Here is a 27854-nt window from a genome sequence, read left to right as displayed (position 1 = left end):
TTCATATGGGCTATAAGAACACTGTGATGGCCTTATTGTTTTACGCTCATATCCAAGCTGGACAAAACAAAAAGTTTGTTTAGAGTCTAGGAAGATGAGAAATAACATGGTGAATTTGCAAAAAAACAAAGGGGGGGGGATAGAGATAAAAGAAGTAAGGGGGGATGATGAGGAGAGAGAAAAGTGTGAAGGAGGGCAGGAAAGCAAGAAAGGGAGGGAAGAAAAAAGGAAGAAAAGAGCTTTTCAGATTGAGGAGTTATATGAAGATGAATCTGAGACATACCGGGGAAAAATCAGCCTAGAAATTGCTGAGAATTAAACTCAGAGCTGTGCTGTGAAGGGGCCGGGAGGCAGCATACGGGATGCACCTTGGCAAGGATGAGACAGAAGGTGGGGTAGGAAGGAAAGCAAAGCTTTTCTGGGACAGAGCACAGAATCAGGAAATTACCACCGACCTTCCTCATTTCTCTCATAAACTTTATTTTATTTATTTTTTGGCATTCTTTTTTAAATAGTTTTATTTTAATTATTGTTCAAGTACAATTTTCTATCTTTTACTCCCATCCCAGCCCACTCCCCCAGCCCTCCCCACCTCCCTCCCATTTCCACCCTCTGCTAGTTTTTGTCCATGTGTCCTTTATACTTGTTCCTGTAAACCCTGCCCCTTTTCCCCTGAAATTCCCTCCCCTCTCCCCTCTGAACTCATAAACTTTAAATCCTGGTATCAATAAAGGCCAATCCTCGGCAGAACTTCATGTAAGTCGGTCAGATGGAAACGTACCATCTGAAACTTCCATTCATAACATGCCATTTCTAATACTCGGCTTTATAATAGGTTAGAGGTGAAAGTGTAAGATGGAAACTGCCTCATTTAAAACAGATGTTATTTGTGCAGCACTGGATAAAATACCCTACATGCCATAAAATGATAGGCTGATTGTAGCATTAGAGAATCTTGGAATGAAATAGATTTTGAGCATGGTCCAATGTTTCATTTAAATCCTTGCAGGGGCACCTCAGGTGCCAGGCAATGGGGCCACATGCAGTCGGGTGAAGGACTCAGCTTGGCTACCCAGGAGCCATGTGGTCTCAGGTGAAGCATTGCTTCTCAGCTTCTGCACCTGCCTGTGAAGTGACTAGGAAAACTGCTCACTTCCCAGAGCTCTGTCAGACCCACTGAGATAACCAGCGGAGAGCATTTGTAAACTAATTACAAGTGCTTGTAAACGCCAAGGCATGAGACAGTGTGCCTGGCACAGTAAATAAATGGTCAGTGCACTCATCTTGTAGCAGAACAGCAATTCTATGGTTCATTGAGCTGCAGTGGCCAGAGGGAAATGAATGAATAAGTAAAGAAAGGAATCAATGGGTGAATACACCGGCAGTTGCTATAGAGCCAGGGGGTCAGGCACTAGGCGATTTTACATAATTATCGCCTGTAGTCTTAACACGTGGAGGACAGGAACATTCCTGTTAGCCAGTGTGGTACAAAATGAAAGACAGCTCTACTGGACTTGGTCTGAAGTCCATGCAGATGAGCTCTAGTCCTGCGAACGACTTTATGTCTGATGTTTGTTCCTCCTTAAATCAATGGCAGTAGTTAAGGTACAGGTAGCAATTAGTCATCTGCCTTCTGGGTGAGCTTTTGCACACAGGTTTTTGTTTTGTATGCACAGTGATTTTTAAAAGTTGGCATCACAGAACTTGGAGAAGCGTAGCAGAACCAAAGACCACCCCTCGTTGTTTTACTCCCGGACCCCCTATCTCATTTAAGTCATAGAGTTTCAATATTGTCGTTTATAGTAAGAAAAATACATTTGGTCTTCTTCCTGTTTCTGGCACAGGATCCTAAAACCCTAGGAATTTCCCAAGTGGTGACTGGGATAAATACGTCTCTTGTTATGTTGATGAGGTGACTCCAGGACAGCATCTAAGGGTGTGGTCTGGTTGCCAGAGGAAAGGACCCTGTGATTAGAAGGCTGGAGCTTTCAGTCCCGCCCCACCCCCCTTGGAAGGGAAGAGGAGCTGGAGGTTGCTTTCAATCACCAATGGCCAAAGAGTTATCGATTAAACCTATGTAATGACATCTCCATAAAATCCCCCAAAAGACCAGGTTCGAAAGCTTTGGGGTTGTTGAACAAGCGGAAGTGCTGGGAGAGGGACACGCTTGGAGAGGGCCAGGAGCTCTGCAGCCTCTCCCTACTCCTTGCCCCATGCATCTCTTCACCTGACTGTCCTGAGTTATGTCCTTTTATAATCAGCCAGCAATCTAGTAAGTAAGGTGCCTGAGTTCCGTGAGCCACTCTAGCAAATCAATAGAAAGCAAGGAGAGGGTTGTTGAGGCCTCCTATCTATGGAGTATTGGTCAGAAGCAAGGTTGACAACCCGGATCTGAGACTGGCATCCAAAGTGGGGATGGAAGGGTTTACCTGTGAGATCTGCTGCTATTTCTGGGTACATAGTGTCAGAACTGAGCTGAATTGTAGGACACCCAGAAGGTGTTGGAGAATTGCCTGGAGGCATGAGAAAAACTCCCACACACACACACACACACACACGGCGGCTGAGTGACAAAATCGTTATTCAAGAACTGGTTTTGAACTACACTCTACAATGTCTTGGTTTCTTTTTGCAGCCTATAATGAATATCTCACCCAAGAAGTCTTTTCCAATTATTTTGAAAGCTATTTAAATTTATAGCACATATTTATTGGATCATAAGTAACCCATGAGTTCTCCAGTGAGCTGCAAATTCTCTAGTTGTGCCTTATAGACTGGGCTCCTCCAGTGTCTGTGTGACACCCTGGGGACTCTGCGCAAATGGAAAACAATAAAAATAACAAGAATGCAGTTACCGTCCTCATGTGACTTATAACCCACAATGGTTGTCTTGCTAACACCTCTGTAAGTACTAAGGTTAATAATGCTACTAGTTCTTAAATACAATACTTGTATTTTAATTTATTTGTTTCAAGGGCAATAGAGCCACCCTCATCCTAACGTACAGGTACTTGGTGGGTGAGTCTACAATCCCCTAACCTCATGATAACCTTCCTCCTGGCTTGCTGCAAACATGCCTTCTGTATCAGAGGGCCCTCATGACACGGCCAAGTCCCTGAATGCAGTCCTTCCACATTGGCCTCCTCGTCTGCTTGGCTGCCATCAAGTCGAGGGTGTATTGTCCGTGTCAGCGCCATCATTTCTGATTGGCTGTAATCAAAACCGCACAGAAAACTCCAGAGTCTGTACAACCAGGAACCACGGCTGTGCCACTGGGTCTGGATGATGTTTTCTGTCAGTAAGCGGGTCTGGGCGACTCTGAGGACTATGGCCTCTAAAGGGATGCGATTTTACAGCACCACCTACAGTGGTTTCTAGATGCAACTGATGAGTAGTTTTTGTTGTTTCATTATCATTTCCAGTGGAAATTTCTGAATTAAATCTTGAAATATTATGCACTGTCCTCGTACCCATACTTCTTTCGGAACTTGAATCATGTTTCTGCTCCTCTAATTAATAGCTACTTCTAGTATATAAATGCTGCATAAAATTCCAAATGTTGGTAGGCAAAAAGGAATTTTAAAAAACTAGCCAATTCTAACTGTTGGCTGCTGCAAACATAAGGCCCTTTACACATGACTAGCAGAGAGACCCTTAGTCGAAAACCTAGTCTGTTCTACGTCAGCCTAGATGGTCCCAGGGAAGGCAGTGAGGGAGCCTAAGTTAGCATGGTTTCAAACAAGGTAAACCAAAAGAAAACACCTGGAACGTATTTGCACGAGGAGCTGAACAAAGAACCACCATAAGGTATAACTTTAGCTTCCCGCAAATCTTAAATTCCACCCAAAGAAGACAAGCTCAGCTAACCAAGCTTCCTGCCTGAAGCGAAAGCCATGTGTCCACAGGCGTCATTTATTACACCGTAGGTTGGACCGACGCCCATCTCACAACCGTGAGCAAGCCCTTCGGTGTGACTGAGGAACTATAAACCCAGGTGCCTGTGGCTGTAGGAAATGAGCAGATTTGCTGTGGGCTATAAATATATCCAGATAAAGGAGCTAAATTTACCCGCTGCTTGGAGGCGGTAAGACATCACAAAGTCTGTAAGTCACTTCTTTGTGAAAACTTTTGCAACAGTAGCACCAAGAATTAAAAGTACACCATAAATGCAGTGGGCATCCTTGTTAAGAATTTTTAACCCGCAGGATTTTGCAAGGGACTTTTGTAAAGGGAATGGTATGTTTTACCTCAGGGTATTACCAAGGGCCTTCACCCGGATGTGGGTGGGATTTAGATACAGAGACTCAACAAAAAGGCCAAGCGTCAGTGTTCAGTTAGTAGTTACATAGACCACACACGTCATCAGGAAAACTGGCTATAAGGCCTGTTTCGTCCCCACTAAACTATTTGCTCACCCGACCCATGATAGGAACTTCCCTGTCCAGTATGAACTTTTCTCATCAGCTAGCTGGGGATAGAAAATATGAATCTGATCCCTCAATTTCCTGACTTACAAAGTGTGGATACAGATCCCACCTTCCAGAGTTGCTGAGAAGAGAAAGGCGAAGTTTGTAAAGCATTCACAACATGTGGTGCCCAGAAGGCACCCAATGAGTGGTCCCTGAGAGTCATCTTCTCCATGTACATTACAGAAAAATGCACGTTGATGATGTCATCAAAACTGACTCCTAAAGTAGGTGTGCCCGTGCGTTTGCTTCCCTCCTTCCTCATTTCATGGACAGAAATATGAGGTGGAAGATGCTACCTGATTTGTCCAAGTAGAACAGGAAATGGTGAAAAGGATGTGTAAACTGCCCTTCTTATTCTCAATCCCTTCCTTTTTGAAAACTCTAAGAAACTGTTTTAAAGCGATTAGAATTGAACAGTTCCCTTCTTTCTACCCCCTTTCATCACCCATGGGACAACGGTGTGAGGACTGACAGTGGGAAGGGGAGGCTGGGGAGTGGGGCACAAAAGAGGAGAAAGTGGGGCAATGGTAATAGCATAAACTATTAAAAAAAATTTTTAAAGAATTGAACAGCCCTTGCTGAAGTCCAAGTAAACTGTAAAACAACTGAACCTTTCTACACGCCCAGTTTTCTCAAAGCCAAAGGCTGTATGTGCTGAGATGATAAACCAATAGAATTCTGAGGCCTGGATATGGGCCCAGGTCTGCACTGATTAATTAGGGAAACTAATGGTCCTTTAGTGAAAAGAGGCTGGGACATTGCATCTGGAGACCTGCACTGGGTGTCGGAGAGACTGAGATCCCAGCTCGGTCACTCATCCCCAGTGTCCGTGCCAGGACTATCTGCCCTGGGAATGTTGCTAGGGACCAGAGCACTGCTGCCAGCATGTGACATAATGCAGCACAATTCAGAGCACCCCCCAGAAACGGGTGGTACTAAACATACACCCAAGGGGATGATGATGAGCCTGTGATGGTATTTGTCAGAAAAGTGGCCCTCAAGGGAAGCCTGCTGTTATGAACTGAATGTCAGTGTCTCCCACAAATTCTTATGCTGAAGCCCTAACCCTTGGCGTGGCTGTATTTGGAAATGGATCCTGCGAGGAGGCAATTCAGATTAACTGAGATTATAAGGGTGGGTGGGGCCCTGATCCCTGAAGGTTCAGTGTGTCCCCAGGCACAAGTCAGTGTCTCCCCAGGGGCAACAAGGAAAGGCCACATGGGGACACAGCCGGACAGAGGCTGTCTACAGGCTGGGCAGACTGCTCTCACCAGGAACAGAATCAGCCAGAACCTGGATCATAGACGTCCAGCCTCCAAACTGTGAGAAAACCAATTTCTTTTGTTCGCGCTGTCTAGTCTGCGGCATTTTGTGACGGCAGGCCAGCAAACTCATACACCTGCTGACCAGCCAACCAAGAGTAAATCACTTCATCTCGGTGGGTCTCAGCTACCTCTGCGTGTTGGGAGATGGGAATAAATGACATACAGGGCCTCTTGTTGGTGGGATGGCCTATCATTTTGAGGTTTATGAATGAGTGGCCTCCAACTGCTCTCCTTTCTCCACAGCTGCTCCAATGCCACCCCATTTACCCCAGAAGGAAATCTCGCCACATTCGCCAATTAGGGCTGCAATGCTGTCTTTGTGTTTCCACCATGGTGCTGGGAGCCCATTCATCAGAGCATCATTCATCAGGGATCGGAGCTTCTGAGGACAGAGTCCACCATCGTTAGCGCTAACTGGAGCGTGGTTTCCCAACCTGCTGCCTGACACCGGCCTTTTCCAGTTCAGCCTGAGGCCTCACAGCTGACAAAAGTCCCTCTTCGGTCCTGGCCCCTCGGTTGACAAAGGATTCAGTCTATTCAAAGGAGCCAAGCCTAGTGTGAGACTATCCCCAAGGGGTTTGGGGAGCCCCTAGATGCCTGTGCAGCCACTGGAAGTTTAAATAGTCCCAGCCTGTCTCCCAGAAGGCATCAGCATGCTTCAGAGGGGGATGAGCAAGCGAGTGCCCTAAGGCCCCCAAACATTACCTGGAAGTTGGGGTTGGGGTTGGGATACGGCAGCCAGGCGGAGCGTGAGTTCTCCTGGTACTTGAAGGGCCCGTTAAAGGCCTGCGAGACGGCGCTCAGGTTGAAGACGCACACGGCCGAGGCAGCGATGCTGTTCCTGGGGGCCGAGGAAGAGGAAGAAGGAAGGTCACACAGTCCCACAGTCACTAGTCTCTACCCCGTGGGCCCTCGGACGCTGCCCAGTGGGAGCACCTTCTAGAGAACCTCAAGATCCCAGCCTCGTGAACGCCCCAAGGAAGAAATGGGAGTCGTGAGCGGGGCGCCCCTGTGATTTCTCTGTGGAAGAACAAATGCTTCAGTTCAGAAACAAGGCTACTTAGCAGTTATGACACTAGTAATCCTCCTGGATGGGATTAATTCACTCAGCCACAACCAGAGTGACAAAGGATTTTGAAGAGCCCTGTTAGGCCTTTTAAATTCTGGAGGAAATAGCCTTTCTCCACCGGTGGCTGGCACCTCTCAGCAGTCAGCACGGCCCTCCCACCCCGAGTATCTGGTTACTTTAGCGGGCGCTGGGACAAGTGACTGCTTTTATTATAATCCCCAAATATTTGTGTTGATTTGTAAACCTTTAGGAAATAATCAACTAAAAGCATTTTGTACAAAGTGCCTGTCAGGCACCCTTCATATATCCATTTTATCATTTAAAAAGGGTGAAAGAGAAAAATTTGAGAACGCTCTGACATCTTGCAGTGGTAATTGAGGATTCGAGCTCCGCAGGCACGCGGGAGCGCAGGGCCCTGAGGGGTGCGGTGACCTTCCGCTAAGTGCGGAAACAGCAAGACAGTCTTCGGTTAAATAAATCTGCATTTGGATCTTAGCTTTGGTTTTCAATTTTCTTGTTAATAGTCTTAGCCAGTATAAGTTGATTTATCATCCTCCCTCACCCTGGATCAGAAGAAATTTCATAGGAACTCGAAAACAGAAATATCTGCCTCACACTTGATTTATTTTGACAAACAGACTTGTTGCTAGACACCGTTCTAGAGGCTTTACGAATTTCCGTTCACTTCATCATCCTGAGGTAAGGGGCCATCGCCAATAAGTAAAAGAGGGCACAGCTAGGTCAACACACCCGTCCGAAGTCACCCAGCTACTACATGAAGGGGTTGGACTTGAACCCCTGGCAGGCCTGCTCCAAAGACCGGGACTTTGAATTCTTTGCGAGAGCCCTGTGTGGACAGCATTCAGACCACCCCACGGGAATGTAGGAGGCTTGAGGGCAGGGACACACGTTTCTTCTGGAAGCTCCAGCAGAGAGGGGAGAGTGGCAGGGAGCAGGCCTATCCCTGCTCCTGCGGAATAAAGTGACAGATGCTAAAACTGAACCTATACATATGGTTGTTTTGACTCTGTCTTATTTCTCCCTCAGAAAAGAAGAACATGATAAGCCAAAAAATGCAAGGAAGAATTAGCCTCCGAATGTGTGACTAGATCTTAGGAAGAACAAAAATGTGACTATGTTGGAGCAAGAACAGCAGCATGCCCAGCAGGGTGTCTACCAGGGACAGGGTGAGGCCACCTGGTTAAGGAAGAGTGTTAATAATGATAATAATAATAATAAATCCTCCTGAGCACTCTGCTAAGCACTTCGTAAGGGCTACCTCATTTCTCACAGGGACCCTACAGATGCTGAGACTGGCCTGAATACACAGACGAACAAACAGAGGCACAGGGTGGTCACTTAATGCCAGTCACAGGCTGAGGGAAGCAGGACTTGCACTTGCTTTGCACGGGGCCCCAGAGTTCCTGTGCATGACCACTGCTGTGCTCCTGCCCTTCCTGCTGGTACCCCATTTCTCAGTTCGCTGCATCCAGTCACTCAGAATAGGTCTGGGCACATATCTGGGGTCAGCCCAGAGTCCTTCTGGGTGCTCCAGTGGCAGCCAATCTGGACATCTGTGACAGTTGTTAGGGTCACCTTCGACCTTCCTGGGGAGCAGAGCACCCCTGGTGCAGCACACACACACACACACACACACACACCCTCCTACCTCCTCTATGCCCTTGTACTTTCAGTGAGGTGGGGATGGGGGAGCAAGGGCACCAATGCCTCCACTGTGGTCCTTCCTCCCCATCTCCCTGGGATAGGCCTGCCTTCCAAAATTATATACCCACCTTTGCCTCCCCATTCCTGCAGACAGGTGGGGCCAGCCCAGGTCTAGACTACCGTGACCTAGTGGATGAGAATCCTTGAAGCTGGGATCACTACTCACAAGCCCATTTGGAGAACAGACCATCAACCATGTATTGCAACCTGGCCTCCCTCAAGAATCACAGGCATGCTGCGGCCTTCATTTAATGCTAGGTTGTATTCCTTAACTTGTTCAGAGCCCAGGTGGGTAAAAGTGGAGAGAGATGAGCCCCACAATAGTGGAACATAATTATGTTTATAAGGAACATGAAGTTTGCTTCCTTAGTCTACTGAAAGGCACAGCAAGAAAAGTAGATACATTCCTCCCTTCAACGCCTAAGGAGAGAAAAGATATCAAAACCTTCATGGTTCTCCACCCCTACCCTTACCATTCACTATTTGTAAGCCACCATTTTTAGATATCCCAGAAAACAAAAGCAAAACCTTCAGAAACTCCGTTCCAATAATTTGCCACATCTTGCAGCCCAACTCATGCCCACGGGATTGAGGAAACCACACAGTCACAGGGACAAAGGGAGTTAGAATAGTGACCTGTCTCCCCATTCCCCAGTGTTAAGAGACCTTGACATAGAGAATCTAACTAAAACTATACCATAAGCAAAAGCACCAGAAAGCTTAGCCCCAGCATTTGCTAAGCATTTAATTCAGAAATAGGAAATAACTAGCTACCTCTGTTTACAACAGAACTTGCCAAGAATATGGTCATCAGTTGAGAGGGTGAGATCAAAGCTGATGCATGAGAGCGAAGAAAAGTTGGACGCACTAGAGGATTAGAGATGGATATATTGAAAGTCGTTCTTAAGACCTAGTGAAAATAAGTATTCAATAGAGAAAGGAAAGATCTAGAAATTCTGCCTCTGCTAGTATAGATGCTATATACTGGGTGATTTCCAACATGATGGGTGTTTACAACACAAAACAAATGATCTGGAATGGTTTGAAACTAATTTCTGAGAGTATCTAAATTGACCATTCACCATCTTGGAATGGACTGGGCACAGTACTTACATAACTTTTTAAATTGTTCATTTCAGCCCAGAGCCAGGGGAACGAACAGCTAACTGAGCCAAACTCCCACTGTGGCTAAAATTGATGTCAGCCGAACAACTGAACATTCATCTTGTGCAGTCTACACTATTTCTTGAAAAAGGTTCTGGAAAGCAAATCAACTTCAGAAACTATAAATTGATTTTTTAAAAGAAACTTATCATGGAGGGAAAATAACCTCTGGCTCGAAAACCAGATTTACAATAAAGATGGTCATGGTGGAGCGGGGGTGGATGGGAAACCATCCATTTTGGCCTTATTTTCTATCTTCATGTCAGAAAGAAGACTCTTCATGGAGTAAATATTATTATCAAATGAATGTTAACACTTCAGCTCAGCAGTGGAAAGATCAGAAGAGAAAGATCAACAGGAAAGTAAGATGCAGATAAAGTGGCTCTTTGGAAATGCAATTCGTGGGCAGGCTTTGGAGGCAGAAGCGATGAGAAAGTAAAAAGACCCAGAAGCCCAGCAGACACCACCCAGAACCATGAGGGTTCCTGGGAAGCAGCAGGGCCGTCCCCAACTCTAAAACTGGGACAATCCTGGACAAACCCAGATGCTTGGTCATCCAACCCCATTTATCAGCAATTCCAACCCATTCTGAATCAGCTCCTTTATTTTGGATACAATTATTGGGCTTTTGTCCAGACTGTTCGGTTAACAATTTAAGGATTTCAAAGGCGATCCAAACCAGAACCAACGCTGCAGAATCAGCATCATCACTGGCAATGTCGAGAAAAGTGGAGGCTAGTGGCACTGTGACCTGTGATTCCTGGGGCTGGGATGATCTCGTTGAGTCTTACACAGCCCGTCAGCTAAAAATGGAAAATGAGTGTGGGGTCGTGCTACAGTCCATCAGATTAGACTGAATGGATGAGCAAAAAACTTCATGCACTTTATCTAATACAAATACTGTCAGTTAGGAAGCTAAGAGCATCTGCCCACAAAAGGAAAAAATGCTATTCTTTTTTCAAAAATATTTTAAAAGCATAACCATCATTTTAAAAATGCCTGCCTACAACAGCCATCTTCTAGAACAATGGCTTAAAATGCAACTCTGGGAAAGTGAGACTGTGCATTTCCTATACAAGCAGCGGTTTAGTCGAGAGTTGCATTATCTCAAAGATTAGACTTTCCAGACAATAGTGCCTTCAGTATGCACAGATGCATAACTTGAATACCAAGAGAAAAGCACGTCTAACACATATCAGCATTTCAGAAAGTACTGAGAATGCCCCGGCAAATCAGGAAGGAACATTTCGCAGTAGAACAATTTGATGCTACTATTCCAATAAGGATAGATCCAAACCTTCTGATTCGTTTTATTTTCCTAATACCAGTCTCAAAAATCACAGATCTTAGCGTAACATTTAATTCACACTCAAAAAAACATTCTTTTGGCTGCCAGCCCAGTAAAATAAGAATGATTTCTTTTTAAAGCGTCTTTTAAACCACAAAGGTCAAAAAGCGGTAGACTCATTCTGAATGAGTGGAAGAGCAAGCAAAGCAACACTCCCCGGTACGTACACATTGGTGGTAAAGATGCCGTAGATCAAGTCCAGCTCGGGCAGGAAGAACGTGCTCTGCAGCTCGTTGTAGTAGAAGGGGACCTCGCCGGGGCGGGAGCAGTTCAGGCGGGCCTTCATGAACGTGGTCCAGGTGTCCTCCAGCAGGAACCGCCCCCCAATGTCGTTCTTGCAGACCCGGGCAGCTCTGGAGAACACGGTCTTCCCACAGTCATGCTCCACCGCATTTTCTCGGAAAAAGAAGTAGGTGAAATTCCCAATGTCGTAAGAGGACACGAAGTTTGGCTCTGGAAACAACAGGAAAGAAGGAAAGTCTTAACATCCATGTGCTAGTTCTTTATGTCTTGCCCGTTTTCATTATTTCTTCCAAGAAGACTTGGTTCTGTGTAGGCATCCTACAGGATGAATGGGAGGTCCTATGAGCATCTTAATGGCCTGTGCTGCTGAGTGCAGAAATCTATACAAGTTCTCAGTGACACAAAATCACCATAATAATCCCACCTGAGTTAGTGCAGGGTCAAAGAAACATGCCATCAATACCATAAAAAATGAACAGCAAAGAAATGCAGTCTACTTAGAGCAATTCCTATTGTTTTATTTGTATATAATACAAGATTATATAATTTTACATAACTTTAGAGAGACAAAATAAGATAAAAAAGATGAAGTGTGATTCAGAATACAGGGCAGGGCAAAGTAGGCTTATATTTGTGCTTATGCAAAACAAAGTTTATTCTTATATTATTATTTACTAGTTACTGTATTATGTTTCATACAACTATACACCTACGTTTGCCTCATCCTGTACACAAGTCTAGTATCATGTTTGTGTAATGAGACAACAAAATTCTTTGATTTTGCTAATATACACGTGTATGGCTGACACCATGTAGATGCTTTAGTAAGGACTATAAAAATGTTTTTCATTTGTGAAAACTGAAACAAAAACTGAAATGTAAGGTTAGGGTCCTGAATGAGCTTTAGCAATTCCCGTTACTATGGTAACCACTAACTGTGAGGATTAACCCCTAGTTCCTTTTTCCCGGGTTGCTGGAGAAACCATTGAGAGAGAGGCAATATACTGAAGCACAGTCACTGACCCACACCTTTTTGATCTCATAATTAGCTTAAAAATAGAGATTTAAACATGACAGAAATATGACAGAACCTTTACGTAATCATCAAGCTCATAAGGAACTTAGGGATTACATAGATTGTCCACTGAATTTTATATGTAGCATTGAAAGTGTTGTCTTTAGAACTCTCTATTTAAGCCCATCAATAATACAGATGATACCCTTTCAAACCCAGATATGCACTAATAATCATCTTTAAAAACTCTAATAAACAGGTTTGATTGTTATTCTTTTCTCTATTGCTAAGAATTTTTCATTTAATCAGCAAGTGTTTGAATTTTATGGTGCCATTAGAATAATATAGCAATAACTTTTGGTGTTCAAAATTAATGGAAAGATGCACACAACTGCTATTCACAAGAACACATTTTCAGGGATAATTAGTTTGGGGGACAATTCAGTGGGCCTTGTACTTCACCAGATTCAATCACAGTGCACCAATAGACATAGTCAGGACAACTAAAACTACCGTATTTTGCTGTGTATAATGCACACTCATGTTTTTGTGTGTATTATACATGGGATTATTATAACTATTATTATACCCATGATATGAAACCATTATGCCCACGTATAATGTGCATCCTTATTTTTCCCTCAAATATGTGGGCAAAAAGTTTGCTTTAATAGAGGCTGTTTGGCTACAACATGACCCATAATGTTTAGAGTAAGACACACCAGGCGCACCGAAGAGCTGAAATGCAGATGTTGGTTCAGAGGCGGACATGAAGGTGGCACGGAGTGCTCTGCTCTTCTGTCCAGAAGGATGGGTGCTAGTTTTCACTTCAATGCCCTTACAAAATATTTCAATGTAACTCAACTTTACGTTCTAAAAAAATGTAACAGATATTCTAAATTGTATATGCAATGAGCTTTTGTTTCAGACCATTATACTGTTCTAAAGACATTAGAGAATATTAAGTAATACAAGGAGAATTTGATAAGAAATGATTTTAATTTATAAACCGCTGAACACACTAATAGATCACTGTTTGCTTCAACCTGAAGTGGATACTTAAAAAAACAAACAACAATGAAAAAAACTCACATCCCTGGACTACATTAAAATGTAGGAGATGGAGTTAAATATATTCACTGTTACAGCATACTGTTATATCCCCAGAGGCTACGTATCTCTGACTTGTGTTTTTTGGAAAATAAAGCAAAATATTGAAAGAATTTTGAATCAGTGTTCACGATTACTCTCCAAAAGAGAATTATTTCTAAAGCAGACCCCAAAAGCCAAGATACAGAACAATTACAAATTATGTTTGGTGTATAAAGAAAATAGACACCTATATGTCTAATTTTAAATAGAGGCTAAATCATTTCAGAATAGGTCAGGCACCCAGGTTCCTACATCTAGGCTACAATTAGATCATTATACTGAAAAGAAAGAGAAGAACACCATCATCACCAATAACATCAACAACAAACCTTACGTCAAAAAAGAGAACACAGAGGAGAAGGCCCAGGACTGGATGGGTCTAGCCCAGGACTACGTTTACCTGCACATGTGGATGAGGTGTGAGCGGAGACCACAAGCTTTACCCAACACCCTCCCAACTAACTACTTCTGCTACTAACCTGGGGACAGATGGCATGAAAACCACATAGTAAATATCTCTGGCATGTAGGGAGGCTCCAGCAGGTAAATAAGAGGCAGCTAAGGTAAAAAAGATTGTCGTGGTTCCTCCAGGTCAAGGTCGGTCTATAATTTAAGAACATCTGTAGCCAGCTGATGCTGCTGTGCTGGACTCTGAGCGCAGTGCTTCACATTCGTGTGCTAATTAAATTCACAGGAATCATAGAGGTAGATGCTGGGTCATTCTTCCTGTGTCATAGACAAGACACTAAAGCTGAGAGCTTTAATCATCTGTCCAAGTTCACACCACTGGCCGTGTGGGGCAAACGCCCTGAATCCAGGTAGTCTGACCACATGGCCTTTACACTTATCTCTACACTACACTGAAAAACGTAATGGGCAGCACCAGAACAATCGATTATGTAAACAATATTCAAGAAGAGGGTGGGAATCTTGAATAATGCTTTAGAAACCAAAGCAGTGAGCAGGTGTACTCGGGATCACAATGAGGCGGGTCTTATAATCTACTAGAGGGGAAGACAGATGCCGAGAGGGAACTTGGCCCTGCAACTTTTAGAGACATCAGGAATGACACAGAAAGAAGAAAAAGCAGAATGACCCAAGAACCCAAGCAAGGGCTTACAAAACAAGAATCTTGCTGGGAAGTGATTGCCCCACCCCCAGATATGGTGTTGCACGCAGCTGCCACTATAGCCCCAGAGTGCCCCTGGGTGACTGGTGGGGCATCTAGTTCAAGTTCATTGTCCAGTCCACTGAACAATCTTATTCAGATCTCTCATGCAAGAGAACACAAAGTAAAGTCAAAGAGATTGACCCACAGCTTCCACTTGCCACAAAGAATCCCTAATACCCCTTCAAGCCACCCTGCACCAATGTTATGATAGGATGACAAAGTATATTTTATACAGATATGCTCAAACAATTCCCTGCTGAGAAAATAGGGGAGAGCGTGTGTTTAGTGTGTAGTATACGCCGTTTAGTTCACCACACATTACAGGTCATTTTAGGGGCTAGGCTGCGTATGGACACACACCTGGCCACCCTACAGGGGTCTTTCAGGGTGCTGACGGGTCCCTGACTGAGTGGCCTGCTGCAAAGCCAGGAAGCTCCCTTTCTTGGAAAGCAAGCCTTTTGAAACTCAGCCTGCATCCTGTTTCTTTTCCAAAGACAGCAAGAAAGCAGGAGTAATTGTTAAACAGGCAGCCAAATAAGTCTTGCATTTATAGATATAAATCTGGAGCTAAGGGGATGTTTGAGTCTCAACAGGCAGGATAATAAGATGCATATTGTTTCCCTTGCATTATTCAAGTTCTGTCTCGGGTTAAAATGCAATTCACCACCAACCAGTATCTGTCACTCCTGAGTGAACTAAACAAGTCACAAATCAGGTGCTGCCTGATTACCTACAATGAATGTGAGTGTGTGAATGACAAATCTGAGGGATCCTTAATTCATTATCATTATTATTAGAGCTACAATGGAATAGGAGGTATGTTGCTAATTCCAAATAAAACCGAACAAGAGTATATGTCAGTTTATTATAAATATATGCATGGAGCTGTTTTATCTCACGGTTGTAAAACACTGAGTTATGCAGTACAGTGTTCTGCAAAATATGTCATGTTATAGGAAGACTCATATTTTGTGACATAAAAACTCTGATTTACACCTTCACTTACATAAGAATGACTAAGTCAAAATGAACACTGACAGAGGACCCATAATGTAAGTGAACACAGGAAAACAAAAGCATCAAAAATGTTAAGAAGATTTTGACCACATAAAACCACCAGCTGCTCAGTATCCGAATGTACCCTCCCATTCCAGTGCCTACTGCATCGTCCTGGAGGTGCACCGGTTCAGTGAGGCTCCTGATACAGACATATTTGATTGTCTGATATGATTGCCTACATTGATGAGAATCAATACTAAAGACAAATGGGGAGGAAGGGGGGAGGGTTGGGTGGGTGAGCTGGAATGGGAGTAGGGGGGAGAAAACTGTACTTGAACAATGATTAAAATAAAATTAAAAAAATACTAAAGACAAAAAAGAAATTCCTATTTTCCAAACTAAAAAAATCTTACTGGAATCAAAACCTATCATAATTTCTCTTGCAGACAAAGGCCATCTTGGGATATGCTTGCCAAAAGCAGGTTGGCCAATGAGTGGCATGTGTGGATGCCACTCATTGTGGCTCCGCCCATCCCAGCCTGAAACCTGGGCTGGACCACTGGCATCCTAAATCCTGTAAGACGATTCAGGGCATAGAAGAGCTAAAGGGGAAGGGTTTGCATGAACAAGTATAAAGGACACATGGACAATAACAAGGGACAGGTGGAAATGGGAGGGAGGTGGGGAAGGTTGGGATGTGGGCTGGGATGGGAGTAAAAGGCAGAAAACTGTACTTGAGCAACAGTTAAAATAAAAAAAAATAAATAAAATAAAATAAAAAGAAGAGCTACTTTGCTGTAAGGATTAAAGAGACGTTTACATAGTAAAATCAGAATGGTGGCTATAATTATTTCATGATTTACTCTTGATTCCCTTTTAACAATTTATACTTAGTAGAATTTCACATAATGATAATCAAACATGCATATGTTAAGCTTAAAGGTGATCAGAAATTAAGGAACATAAATACAGACATACATGCTGAGATTTCAAAATAGCAAGCTACTACCCCCCCCCCAAAATGAATGGAAGCATTCCCCACACAGGACACACAGTTAGCCAGACATTGTCTGCTCTCTAACATGCTGGTGTCGGTCACTATCAAAACCGTTTGCACAGATTCCTAGAGTTCAGGCCCTCTCCTGTCGAGCACATCTTTTCCCTCACCAGAGCTACATAAAAATGTGCTGTCTAGGCATTTATTATGAGTGGATAATCAAACTAAAATAAATTACATTAAGTACAATGTGGGTTAAAAGCCATAAAAAAGCACAGTATTTCTAGCACTGGGTGGACAGACAGACAGACAGATGTACGTGCACGTGCGCAGACAGGGAGCATTGAGGTGTATGTATATGTGGCTCAATACTTCCACCTACTGGCTGTGTGAACTTAGTCAAGTTATTTAACAGCATAGACTCCCAGTCTCCTGCTTTTTTTGGATCATGGGAAGGACCAGGCAGTATCACTGTGAGAGTCAAAGGCAGCACGTGGCAGTGCCCAGCACTCGAGTGCTATTCATCAAAACATAGACCTCTGTTTATATAAATATACAAAATAATGAATAAATAACATGTAAATTAACAATGAATATATACATAAATACATAAATTAACATAAACATACACATTGCTAAGCATATTGTCAGTGTACACTGAACAAGCTAACTCATTGGTATGGCATTCCACATGTCAAATTGGGGTCTGTGTTCCCTTCAGCAGATCTGGAACCAAACACAGTGGAAGGGCCGTGCTACAGACAAAGACTTGATGCCAGACAGAGTGTTCCTGTGTGACCAGGGGCTTCCTGACCACCTACTGTGGAACCGCCCTGGGCACTGGGTATTCCCTGGTGAAGTAGGACACAGCCTGTGACCTCAAGGACAGCATGAGAAGACAAACAAGACAGACCAACAAGTCATTATAATGATGATGAGGACAATGAGGTTCCAAAGGCAACAAGGTGAACTTGAGAATCAGAAAGGAGGGGATCAGGAAAAGGGAAGATATGAGAGTGGAAAGTAGCCACCAGGCAAAGAACAGCAGAAAGAGCAAGCTGAGAGCAGACCCTGGGGGTGGCCGGGATGGAACGAAGCCAGTGTCGCCACAGAAGGAAGCAATAGCACAGGAGGGAGAAGGCCGGGCCAGTTACTCAAGGTGAGAAGTCTGAATTTCCACTGCCACAGGAGAGTCAGGGAGGGGCTTTAAAAAAGCCTGTGGTCCAAAGCCCTGTGTGGGTGGTAGTGGTGGTAGGTAAAGGGGAGGGGGGTGAACCAAGCACGTCCTCAGGGGTCCCTGGCCCAGCAAAGTGAGCCTGGGGCCCCAGGTCCTTCTCCTCCTGAGCACCTGGCAGAAAGGAAGCCATTGCCAAAACCCTCGCAGTAGGACGCGACACTTGCTTCCTTCCCTCTTCAAGGGGAATACACCCTGTTGAGTTGACAGGGATTTGCTGGTGCAAGTGGGAGGGACTTGTAGCACAAGGACGCGTGCTGTCTCCCTCAACGAGAACTGCCACCTCGGCATGCGCACGCGCCTCACGTGCTCTCACCCAGCGTTCCCGCTTTGATGTCTGCGGGAGCTTCATGAACTGGCCATTCGTCTAACGTTCTAGCTCAAAGGGACAGAGACGACCTTGTCCGTTCCGGTCTCTCCTCCCAGTCCAAGCACAAAGCCCCCGGCAGCCTGTCCCTTCTCCTGCAAGGCCCCACCAAACACGCATTCCTCAGCTCAGGTAGGTGTATAAGTGATTTCCGAACATTTTGAAAACAGAAAGCTTCTATTTACCATGTTCATTTTTTCTTGATCATATTTTAAATGTATAGGTTCACTTTTTTAAAGAACAAATTATTTTACCTGTAGTATCATAACTGAAAACCTAGGAGTTTTTTTTTCATTGAAATATTAACTTGAATTCAAAGACCTAAGAAATATTTTAATATCTATAAAGTATTTTTATTTTTATTTCTTTTTAAAGATTTCATTTATTTATTTTTAGGGAGAGGGGGAGGGAGAAAGAAAGGGAGAGAAACATCGATGTGAAAGAGAAACATCAGTATCAGTTGCCTGTCATAGGTGCCCTGACCAGGGACTGAACCCACAACCCAGGCATGTTCCCTCACTAGGAATTGAACCAGCGATGCTTTGCTTTGTGGGACAAAACCCAACCCACTGATCCACACCAGTCAGGGCAATACCTATAAAGCATATTGAAAAGACTAAAAGGGAAAAAAAAGAAAAATTTAATTGAAAGAACAAACGGGGCTGTACCATTACACAGTTAAGGTAAGTAACCTTGCCTGTTGGTTTGATCTCTGTCTACTGAGATGACCTGAGCCAGGCCAAGAAAGAACAAACAAAACAAAAAACAGAGTGAACTATCCAATCTGCAGCAGTGAATGAAAAATTGAGAGAGGCCATGATGGAGGAAAAATAACGTTTAATAGAACAATATGGAGAAAAATTTACTGAAACACATAGAACTGAATACCTTATGAACAGGATGGCAGTAGGACTTGTAGCCCAAACTGTAACACTTTCGAGAGGAAAAGAGAACAATGTTAATATTCATGCCAGGACGCCAGGAATCGCCCAGGGCTATCACAGGAAGCTGATTATGGTCTCCAGGCAAGGAGCTTTAAGCCATTTTCCTGAGTGGTTGCATAAGTACTAGTAAATTTCTCTACAATATATTGTATTCCCTATAATGGTCCATGTCTTCTTGGCTTGGACCTTTCTTTGGAGGGGGTGAGATGTAGGTCTTCATGAACTCAGTGTACACAGTTGGTGTCTTTGGTCTCAAAATATCTTAGTGGGGGATGGAAGGGCTCACTCATTCATTCTCTTTTGAAATGTGCAAATTGAAATTCCAGATGATTTACTGGCACGGAGAGAGACTTCCTCACAAGACCGGAGGGATGCCGAGGCTCCCCAACTTTCGGGCACTCGGTGCTGGATGACCAAGACAGAGCAGGACACTATTTTCAAGGAGCACCACAAGAATCAATCCCTCCGTGTCCCTTGTCAAACTTTGGTGCCCATGAAGGGCTGTGTTAAATTAGACCACAGTCTCTTCTGCTTTGTGTTTAATAGTTCCACTTTACTCCATCTTCTCTGATAAACTTTTATTCTAAGCTTTTATAAGAAAACACTCTCAATCGTTTCCAAAGTTCCCATGTCCCTCTTCCATCTCAGCTCATGCTTCAAAACATAGGCACAAGGAGAGAGCAGTGAGGTGGGCTAGGATGTTGCTGTTCCCTAGGGTGCTGACTGAACAAAGGGGAGGCCAGGAGCACATGGAAGGAAAGGATTCAAGCTCTGGAGTGGGCCCTGGTTTCAAATCCTAGCTCAAGTGCACAACAGTTGTGTGGCCCTGGTTCAGATGGCCAATCCCTCCGACTTCAGCTTGCTCTTCTGTACAATAAGGACGGTGCCATCTCCTTTGGAAGGTTGTGTGATGGATTACAGATAAAGTGTATATGGAGCCCCCCATCTGCCTGGAAAGTTGTAACTAGCCACGTGACTCTCCCTTGCACTTGGAGTAATAACTGGAGTTAACAGAGATGTCAACAGGTGCACAGACAGGCAGATGGTACTCGGGAAGGTTATTTATTTAAAGTCTTTCTGACCTCATGAAGAAAATAAGATTAGGCTTACAACAGAATTTCCAAAACACACGCAGCCCTTAAAAGACAGACAACCTGTCCAGGCCCTCTGCTGGGTTGAATGAAGAGTGAAAGTTAGGAAAGAAGAGCTCATCGAGCTGGGTCACATGCCACAGGACTTTGCTCAGCAGTAAGTCCCAGTCTCATCGCTCAGCAAGGTTACCCTCTGAGAGGCAGGTGTCAGACTGCAGCCTCTACAAGGAAAACTGTTTTAAAGCACCTCCCCAGATGCTTGTCTGGTACAATACAAAACTTGGCTGTTCACTATGCAATCTTATTTTTGTCCTGGTCTTACCAAGCTTCTTTTTCTTGATAAATACGTTAGTTTTCCTACACAAACATCGTGGACTCCCAAGTCCCACTTGTCTGTGTTTTTTCTTGTTCTGTGAACTCTGCTTTCGTTGATGAATTCCCCGTCTTCACAAACACCATCTGTCCACAGAGCACCTAACAGACACTGCAGGGAAGGTGCTGTGCAGCCTCTGCCAGAAGGGCTGTCACCGTCCCCAGGGCAGAGCCCGACAAAGTCACCACAGCCTGGCCACACCAGGACCACCGGTGGGTGGGGCGGGGTTGGGGGTGGGGGGCGGAACCCAGCTCCACAAAGCTCATGTCTTCACAATAAGCAGAAACAGTTTCTCTTGGAGTTAAGCCCAGAGGGGATTTTCTCTCTCCAAGTAAATTAGGTTAATCACTGTATTTTAAAGACTATTTGTTATGTGGGTAACATCATTAACATAATTCAAACCAATGGAATTTGAGATCGTTATTGTAAAAAAGTTTCCTTAACTAAAAATATAATAGCTCCTAAAAAGTAACACTATTCAAATGAGAAGACTTGTGGATTTCCAGTGACTTTGCCTCCGTACGTGAGGTCTTGGCTGGGAGCTCAGAGAACGGAGGAGGCTGCAGAGTCCATCAGGACAACCCAGTAGAAAAGCAAGTATTTCCAGCAGAGAAGAAGCAAGTAGGTCACTGAGTGTTAATGAGATTACATCTGTGTAGATGTCCACACTGAGTTTTTAAGGATTAGTTTTCCTAACTTCTTACAGAGATTTACTCTATGCTCAAGCATGCAGTTCCCTCAGAACTGTGTCTTTATTCCCATATGAATGGCAGCACAATTTACAATAGCCAAGATATGGAAACAGCCTATGAGTTTATCAATATATAAAATGAAATGTGGTTGAGCTATGAGAAAAAAGGAAGCGCAGCCAAAACTTGAATGAACCTGAGGACCTCATGGTAGGAGAAATAAGTCAGACAGAGAAAGTCAAATACTGTGCAGCACCACTTACATGTGGAAATTAAAAGGCTGGATTCGGAGAAACAGATGTAATGTAGTAGTTACCCAGGGCTGGGGTTGGGGGAGAATAGGGAGATACTGGTAAATGGTATGAACTTCAAGGTATAAGATTAACAAGCTCTGGAGATCTAAGGTACATCATGGTGATTTTAGCTAATTAATATTACTGTATTATGTACTTGGAAGTTGTTAAGGAAATAGACCTGGACTATTCCTACTACATAAAAAATGGAGATCACATGGAGAGTTATCAGCAGGGAGGGAATGTGGGAAAAATGGGTGAAAAGATACAGGGAGTAAGAAGCATAATTGGTAGGTACAAAATAGACAGGGGATGGTTAAGAATTGTATAGGAAATGGAGAAGCCAAAGAACTTTTATGTATGACCCATGGGCATGCACTGGGGGGAGAGGGGGTATAGTGGGTGGGAGGGGGGCAGAAGAGCATAAAGGGGAGAAAAAATGGGACAACTGTAATATCATAAGCAATTAAATATACTTAAAAAAAGAAGTGTAGATAGGTAGTTACAGAATAGACATGGGGATGTACAGTACAATATAGGAAAGGGATCAGCCAAAGAACTTATATGCATGACCCATGAACATGAACAATGGTGTAGAGATTTCCTGAGGGAGTTGGAGGATGGGGGGCTGCTGGGTGGAGGAGGACAAAGAAGGGAAAAATCAGGACAACTGTTAATAGCATAATCAATAAAATATAATTTTTAGAAAAGGTAATTATGTGATAGGACAAATGCACTACCTAATGCTATGATGGCAATTATTTTATAATATATAAATGTTTCAAGTTAACACAATGTACACTTTAAATTTACACAATGTTATATCTCAATTATATCTCAATAAAGTTGTAAGAAAAGAAAAATAAGAGAACCTACAAACTCAATTTGCACATTAGTAATTTGGAAATATTTTTTCCCTTTTCATGGGTTTACTGTTTCCCTAATTTGATTGCCAATTTCTTAAAGGCAAGTTTTACAGCTTCTCTATTTTAAACATTTGCCATTAAGCATTTATTATCCTGTCTTACCAGTAATCATTTAATAAGGATTACTATTAGTATTAAATGCATTAGTGTAGTTTCATTAATTATTAGTATTGCAATGCATTAATGTTAATGTATTTCTCCAAACACATAAATTTATTTTAAGAGTGATTTTTGCACAGGGGAAAAATGTAATTCTAAAATTTATATTCAGTACCAAACACATAAACTCAATGTTTCAAACCCCCAGAACATTATCCAATCGATTTCTGTGCCCTTGATAACTGACTGAATACATAATAGTTGAAAATCAGAGTCTGAATGAGAAGTCAACATTGACATTTTTAAAAATGTTTAGACTTGACTCAGTTTCTAACATACAAACCTATTTTTTTTAGTTTTGGGTTAAAATCAATACAACCCGTTCCCTTTGTGTAACACCATCACTCACATTTCTGCTTCTTGTGACGGTGGTCATCTCCTACCCATTCAACAGTCATTAACAGAGCCTCAGGTGTGTTTCAGGCACTAAGGGGGATGCTGAGCACACAAAGATGGCTCACACATAATCCCTGCCCTCAAGGGGATTCATAAACTCATGAAAGGAAAACTAGTAAAAGTCTGCTGGCACCCAGGGAGAGGGAGTGGAATGTGCAAAATGTAAGAGGCAGGGGCGGAGGGGGCTAAGGGTCCCTAGTGAGGACACAGAGGTGACAGGAAGCCAGTGGGCAGGGCTGTGGCTTCCTCTGCAGGGGGTGGGGAGGGTGGCTCAGGAGGATGACCAAGAGCTCCAGTGCAGTGGGGTAAGTACCACCATGCACATGGCCGAGAGCAGATGATGACCCAGCTGAGTCTGGCGCAAACTGAAACTTGAGCAGAAGGAAAGAGGAACTGGAATGAGGAAGCAGACAAAATCAAGGGTAGTGAGGACAGCGTAAATGCCCTGTGCACAGACACTGTGAGGACAGCACGGTGCACCCAGGAAACAGCACACTTCCCCCAAAGAGCTCCGAGGGTGCACGTGGGGAACATGGCAGGAGTCAGGGCTGAAAGCCCAGATAGAGCAGATCACACTGGGATCTGCTGGCAAGGGGAAGCAGGTAAGCCCGAGGAAAGCGTCCGCAGCCACCCCTGCTCTCCCTCTCCACACCAGCCCCTGCTGACAGCTGATGGCATGTCCTGTCACCTGAGTCACATGGCACAGGTGCTGTGGTGCAGGTGGGACACCCACTCAGTGATATACAGGTGTAGTGGTAGAACAAGAAATGGTTCCTGGAACTCAAGTATTAAATCCAAAGGATTAGCAAGCTCCAAGAAGGTTGTTGGAACTATACTAGGTATTCATGCTGGTTTCTGGGAGGTGTGGTGGGAGGATTAGAGGCTTGGCAGGTCTCTACACAGGGCTCCCCATGTCCTGGCAGGACATCAGCCTGGATAGGCTGATGCCACCATTCTCCTGAAGTTCTAGGGGGTCCCCAAAGGCTGGAGTTGCCACAGGGCCTGGCATGCTCTGTGCACACATCCGCAGTCCTGAAGAGAGATTTCGTGTGCCTATGTGATCCTCTTAGAGTGCAGAAGTGCTCAAGTCAAGCCTCCACTGTAGCCCTTTGAGGAGGTGACTCGGACATGGAATGACCTGGAGGACATCCCCTAAGGAATGCTACTCAGGAGACAGGCCCCCTTCTGCATAGGCCATGGGGTGGGGAGGGATGCGGGGTGCAGAGGGCAGCAGTTTGAGTAAACGAGTTGTCCATCCCAGCGCTCTGGAGGACAGAAGGAAGACAGGTGCAGCCAGTCCATCTCGGACTAAGGTGGCAGACAACTATGCAGTCCTGACCTCATTGGAGACGAGAAACAACACTGTCTGCTCAGAGTGAAGGGGATCCAGCTGAGACAGAGGGGCTGAAGATGGGCAGAGGATCTTCCCACAGCACAGAAATGAAGATTAAGATTGTCACCAGAAAATAAGAGGCTGAAGTTTAAGATTTCAACCACTGAGCGCTTCACGGTTAGGACACTGTCATGGGTTGAATTGTGTCCCACCAAACAATATATGTTGAAGTCTAAACCTCCAGTACTATAAACATGGAAATAGGGTGATCCCAAACATATTTCATTAATACGGGATTATACTGGAGGAAGGTGGGCCCCTCATCCAATAGCATTGTTCCTGTATGAAGATGGCCTGGGCGGACACAGGCACACATGGAGGAGGCCCTGGGACAACTGGGGCAGAGACCAGAGTGCAGCAACCACAGGCCAAGGAAGCCCTGGGGCCACCAGGGCGGGAAGAGGCAGGAAGGATCCTCCCCTAGAGCCTTCTCAGATGCATGGCTCTGCCGACTCCTTGACTGTGGACTTCTAGCTTCCAGGATGCCGAGATAACAAATTTATGCTATTTCAAGCCACTTAGTTTGTGGTGCTCAGTTCTGAGAACCCCAGGAAACAAACAGAGGCACTGTCCAAAATGCCACTGAAGGTGTGGCTTGATGTAGTGGAGTGGTCTGGGTCGGGGCTGGCTGCTGGAAGCGGAAAAGGAGGATGCCTAGCCTGTGCCGCTACAGGTACACAACGGGTATTAGTAACTGCTGTACAGGTACTTCGTGGGTTTGCCCTATGTGTAAATTAAGTAAAAATAAAACTATCGGAAGGGGCCACCTCTTTGTATAAGCAAGTTGTCCTACATGCATTTGAATCCCAAGCAGTGAATCTAAACACTAAAATGTTGCTGACCCCGGTTAGTAGTTGCTGGCCTCTAGCCCTCTCTTGCTGAGACAATTCTCTTTTCTGAACACAAAACTGTTGGAAAAACTTAGAAAATGTCCAAAACAAAGATGCGGGTTTTATTTATCATACTTTGTCAGCAGCTGTTAGCTGAGCGATAGCCTCCCGACGGCCTGACTCCTGCTCCTGTGTGAAGGGAACATGGCTTGGGAAGCCACGGGCAGGTCCCGACTGTGCCTGGGGGAGCTGGATGTGGCGGCAGCCAGACAGGAGGGCCAGGAGAGGCTGGCCTCTGAGGGACAGCAGGGGGCACAGCAGGGGGGCAGGGAGGAGGCTCATCGAAGTGAGGAGAGAAGCGGCTGATAGGTGTCGCTCACTCAGGGACACAGCCTAAACGGTTCCCCCATTCACTCAGTCAACAAACCTGCCGCACACATCAGACATCCCATCACTCTGTGGGGAGTGCGCAGTAATTACTTTCATGTATTGAGTGACTGCTGTGTGCAAGACATTAATATTCATCATCTATCTCTTCATTGTATCATTTTATTCTCACAACAACCAGGTCAGGTGGGTAGTTATCTCCATTTTGCAAATAAGGAAAAAGAATTGGGACACAATCCGTATCCCCAAGGCGGAGTGTTCAGTCACCGTCAGGTGTTTCTGCCGCCAAAGCCTCTGCCCTTTACCTGTGAGCTGATGGCACTCATTAAACCCAGGATGAACACAGTCCCTAACCACCAGGGTGGGGGGCACACAGGAGTGAGAAGAAATGCAAATGAGGGGGTGAAGCGAGGCAGGGCACAGGGGAGATGAGGTCCCAGAGCAAGTGCACAGGGTCGGCAAGGGCCACAGAAGGGAGCAAACAGTTTATTTTCCCAGAATATGGGAGGCATTAAAGGGGGGTTAGGGCTGGGACTGGCATGCTCTAGAGTACAGTGTTGAAGGACCACTCCGGAAAAGGAGTGGAGAGTAGGTTGGAGAGGGCCTAGAGTAGAATTTCAGAAAAGAACTGAGGAGACATGAACCCAGAAAGGAGCAGAGGAACAAAGGAGGACCCCTCACCAGCCCACTGCATGAAGCCTGCTTCCTCTTCCCCACTAAGCTGTATTCAGAACAAATCCAGCTGCCTGATCTCCATTCATTGGCTGCTGGGTCTGGATTCTCAATCAGTTGAAAACTTGGAAGAAGAATATCAGAGCATCATTTAATAGGTCTCTAAAATCAGTTGGAAAATAGGAAACTGTCGGGGTTTCTTTCTTTGTTCTTACCTCATTTAAGAAAGAAGAAATCTGAACATTTTTATCAAAAGAGAATGATCATCATTAGTGAAGAGAAATTTATGGCGATGGCAAAGAAGAAGAGAAAATAGATAGAGCAACGATCTATTGAAAGAGAACTACTCCAGAACACAGCAGAAAGAACTTAGGGCATCTGGTCAAAGAGCACGTGGGGTACAACATGTGGATTCCAATTAGGTCAGTGACAACAGATGACTCGGTACCCAGTCTCAGCAGGGGACAGAGCAAAAGTAAGTAAGTGAGAGACAGAGGCTGGAATCTGTCCTGGAGAGAGGATCAATCAGAGCAGAAAACCAGGGCCAGACAACCAGGAGTAGAATTGATGTTTCAGTGTTCCATCCGAGAAGGAACTGCCCAACAGAAACCAGGAGAGGGAATAAACAGTGCGCAAGCCGGACCTGGGAACCCTGAGTCAGGCTCTCTGCTCTGTCCCAGGAGTCAGGGCCTCCCTGGTGCAGCCAGAGGACAGAGGGGGCTGCTGCTCTGTGAGGAAAACAGGGCCATTTCGTCCACGGGAGCTATGATGGCACAATGAGCTGAGAATCTAAAACTTCCTGTGTTCAGTAAATGACGACGGCAGGCCTGCAATGACTGGGGTGGGCGCTGCGTGAGCGCTCTCCCGCCCTTGTTCTGTCACCTGACTCTCAAGCAGAAAGGATTCTTCCACCCAGAGCAGGAGCAGAGTCTGCCCATCTGGTCAGCCCATGGGTACTGGAGTCACACGTAAACAAAGAGCTGGCATTTATAACTCACGCTATGACCTGGATTATATTTCCAGGATATTCTTAGTGAGGATATCACTTTAGTGAAAAGAAACTGTGCTCCTAATTACTTTTTACTTTTGGCAAACTCTAATTGCAATGCCTTCGGGTGGCTGGAATCTTTGCTTGGTTAGTAAAAATCAACAAACAAATAGGAAGAACTTTGAGGTATACAGATGAAAGACTTCAGGGATGAAAGGAGACCTTCCATTGAGAGTCAATGCATTCAACGTCCTGGAGAAATTTGATGAAAACATTTTTTGCAAGGGGGTCTTCAAAAGGTGAACTGTGATAGTTGGTTTGACTCTGTTATTGACCAAATACTTGCATTTTATTTATACATACACATACACATATTCATAAGCAATAAGTCTAAACCAGTGGTTCTTAATCAGAGGCAGTTTTGGGGAATTTTCG

The 27854-nt window shown here is 44.5% G+C and overlaps 1 protein-coding gene across 4 annotated transcripts in view; it reads right to left on the bottom strand.

The window, feature by feature from the left end:
- Nucleotides 1-27854, bottom strand: part of SEMA5A (semaphorin 5A) — a 439222-nt gene that overhangs the window by 119319 nt on the left and 292049 nt on the right. For all 4 annotated transcript variants that reach the window (XM_028515073.2, XM_036020275.1, XM_036020274.1 and 1 more), the window contains 2 exons: nucleotides 11268-11553; nucleotides 6500-6635 (listed from right to left, as the gene is read on the bottom strand). In XM_028515073.2, coding sequence (XP_028370874.1) covers nucleotides 6500-6635; nucleotides 11268-11553 — 422 coding nt within the window. The remainder of the gene's footprint in view (nucleotides 1-6499; nucleotides 6636-11267; nucleotides 11554-27854) is intronic.

The sequence above is a fragment of the Phyllostomus discolor genome, chromosome 3 (genome assembly GCF_004126475.2).
Source record: "Phyllostomus discolor isolate MPI-MPIP mPhyDis1 chromosome 3, mPhyDis1.pri.v3, whole genome shotgun sequence".
Classification (NCBI taxonomy): Eukaryota; Metazoa; Chordata; class Mammalia; order Chiroptera; family Phyllostomidae; genus Phyllostomus; species Phyllostomus discolor.
The sequence above is the reverse complement of the archived record's forward strand: the minus strand, read 5'-3'. Positions and strand labels throughout refer to the sequence as shown.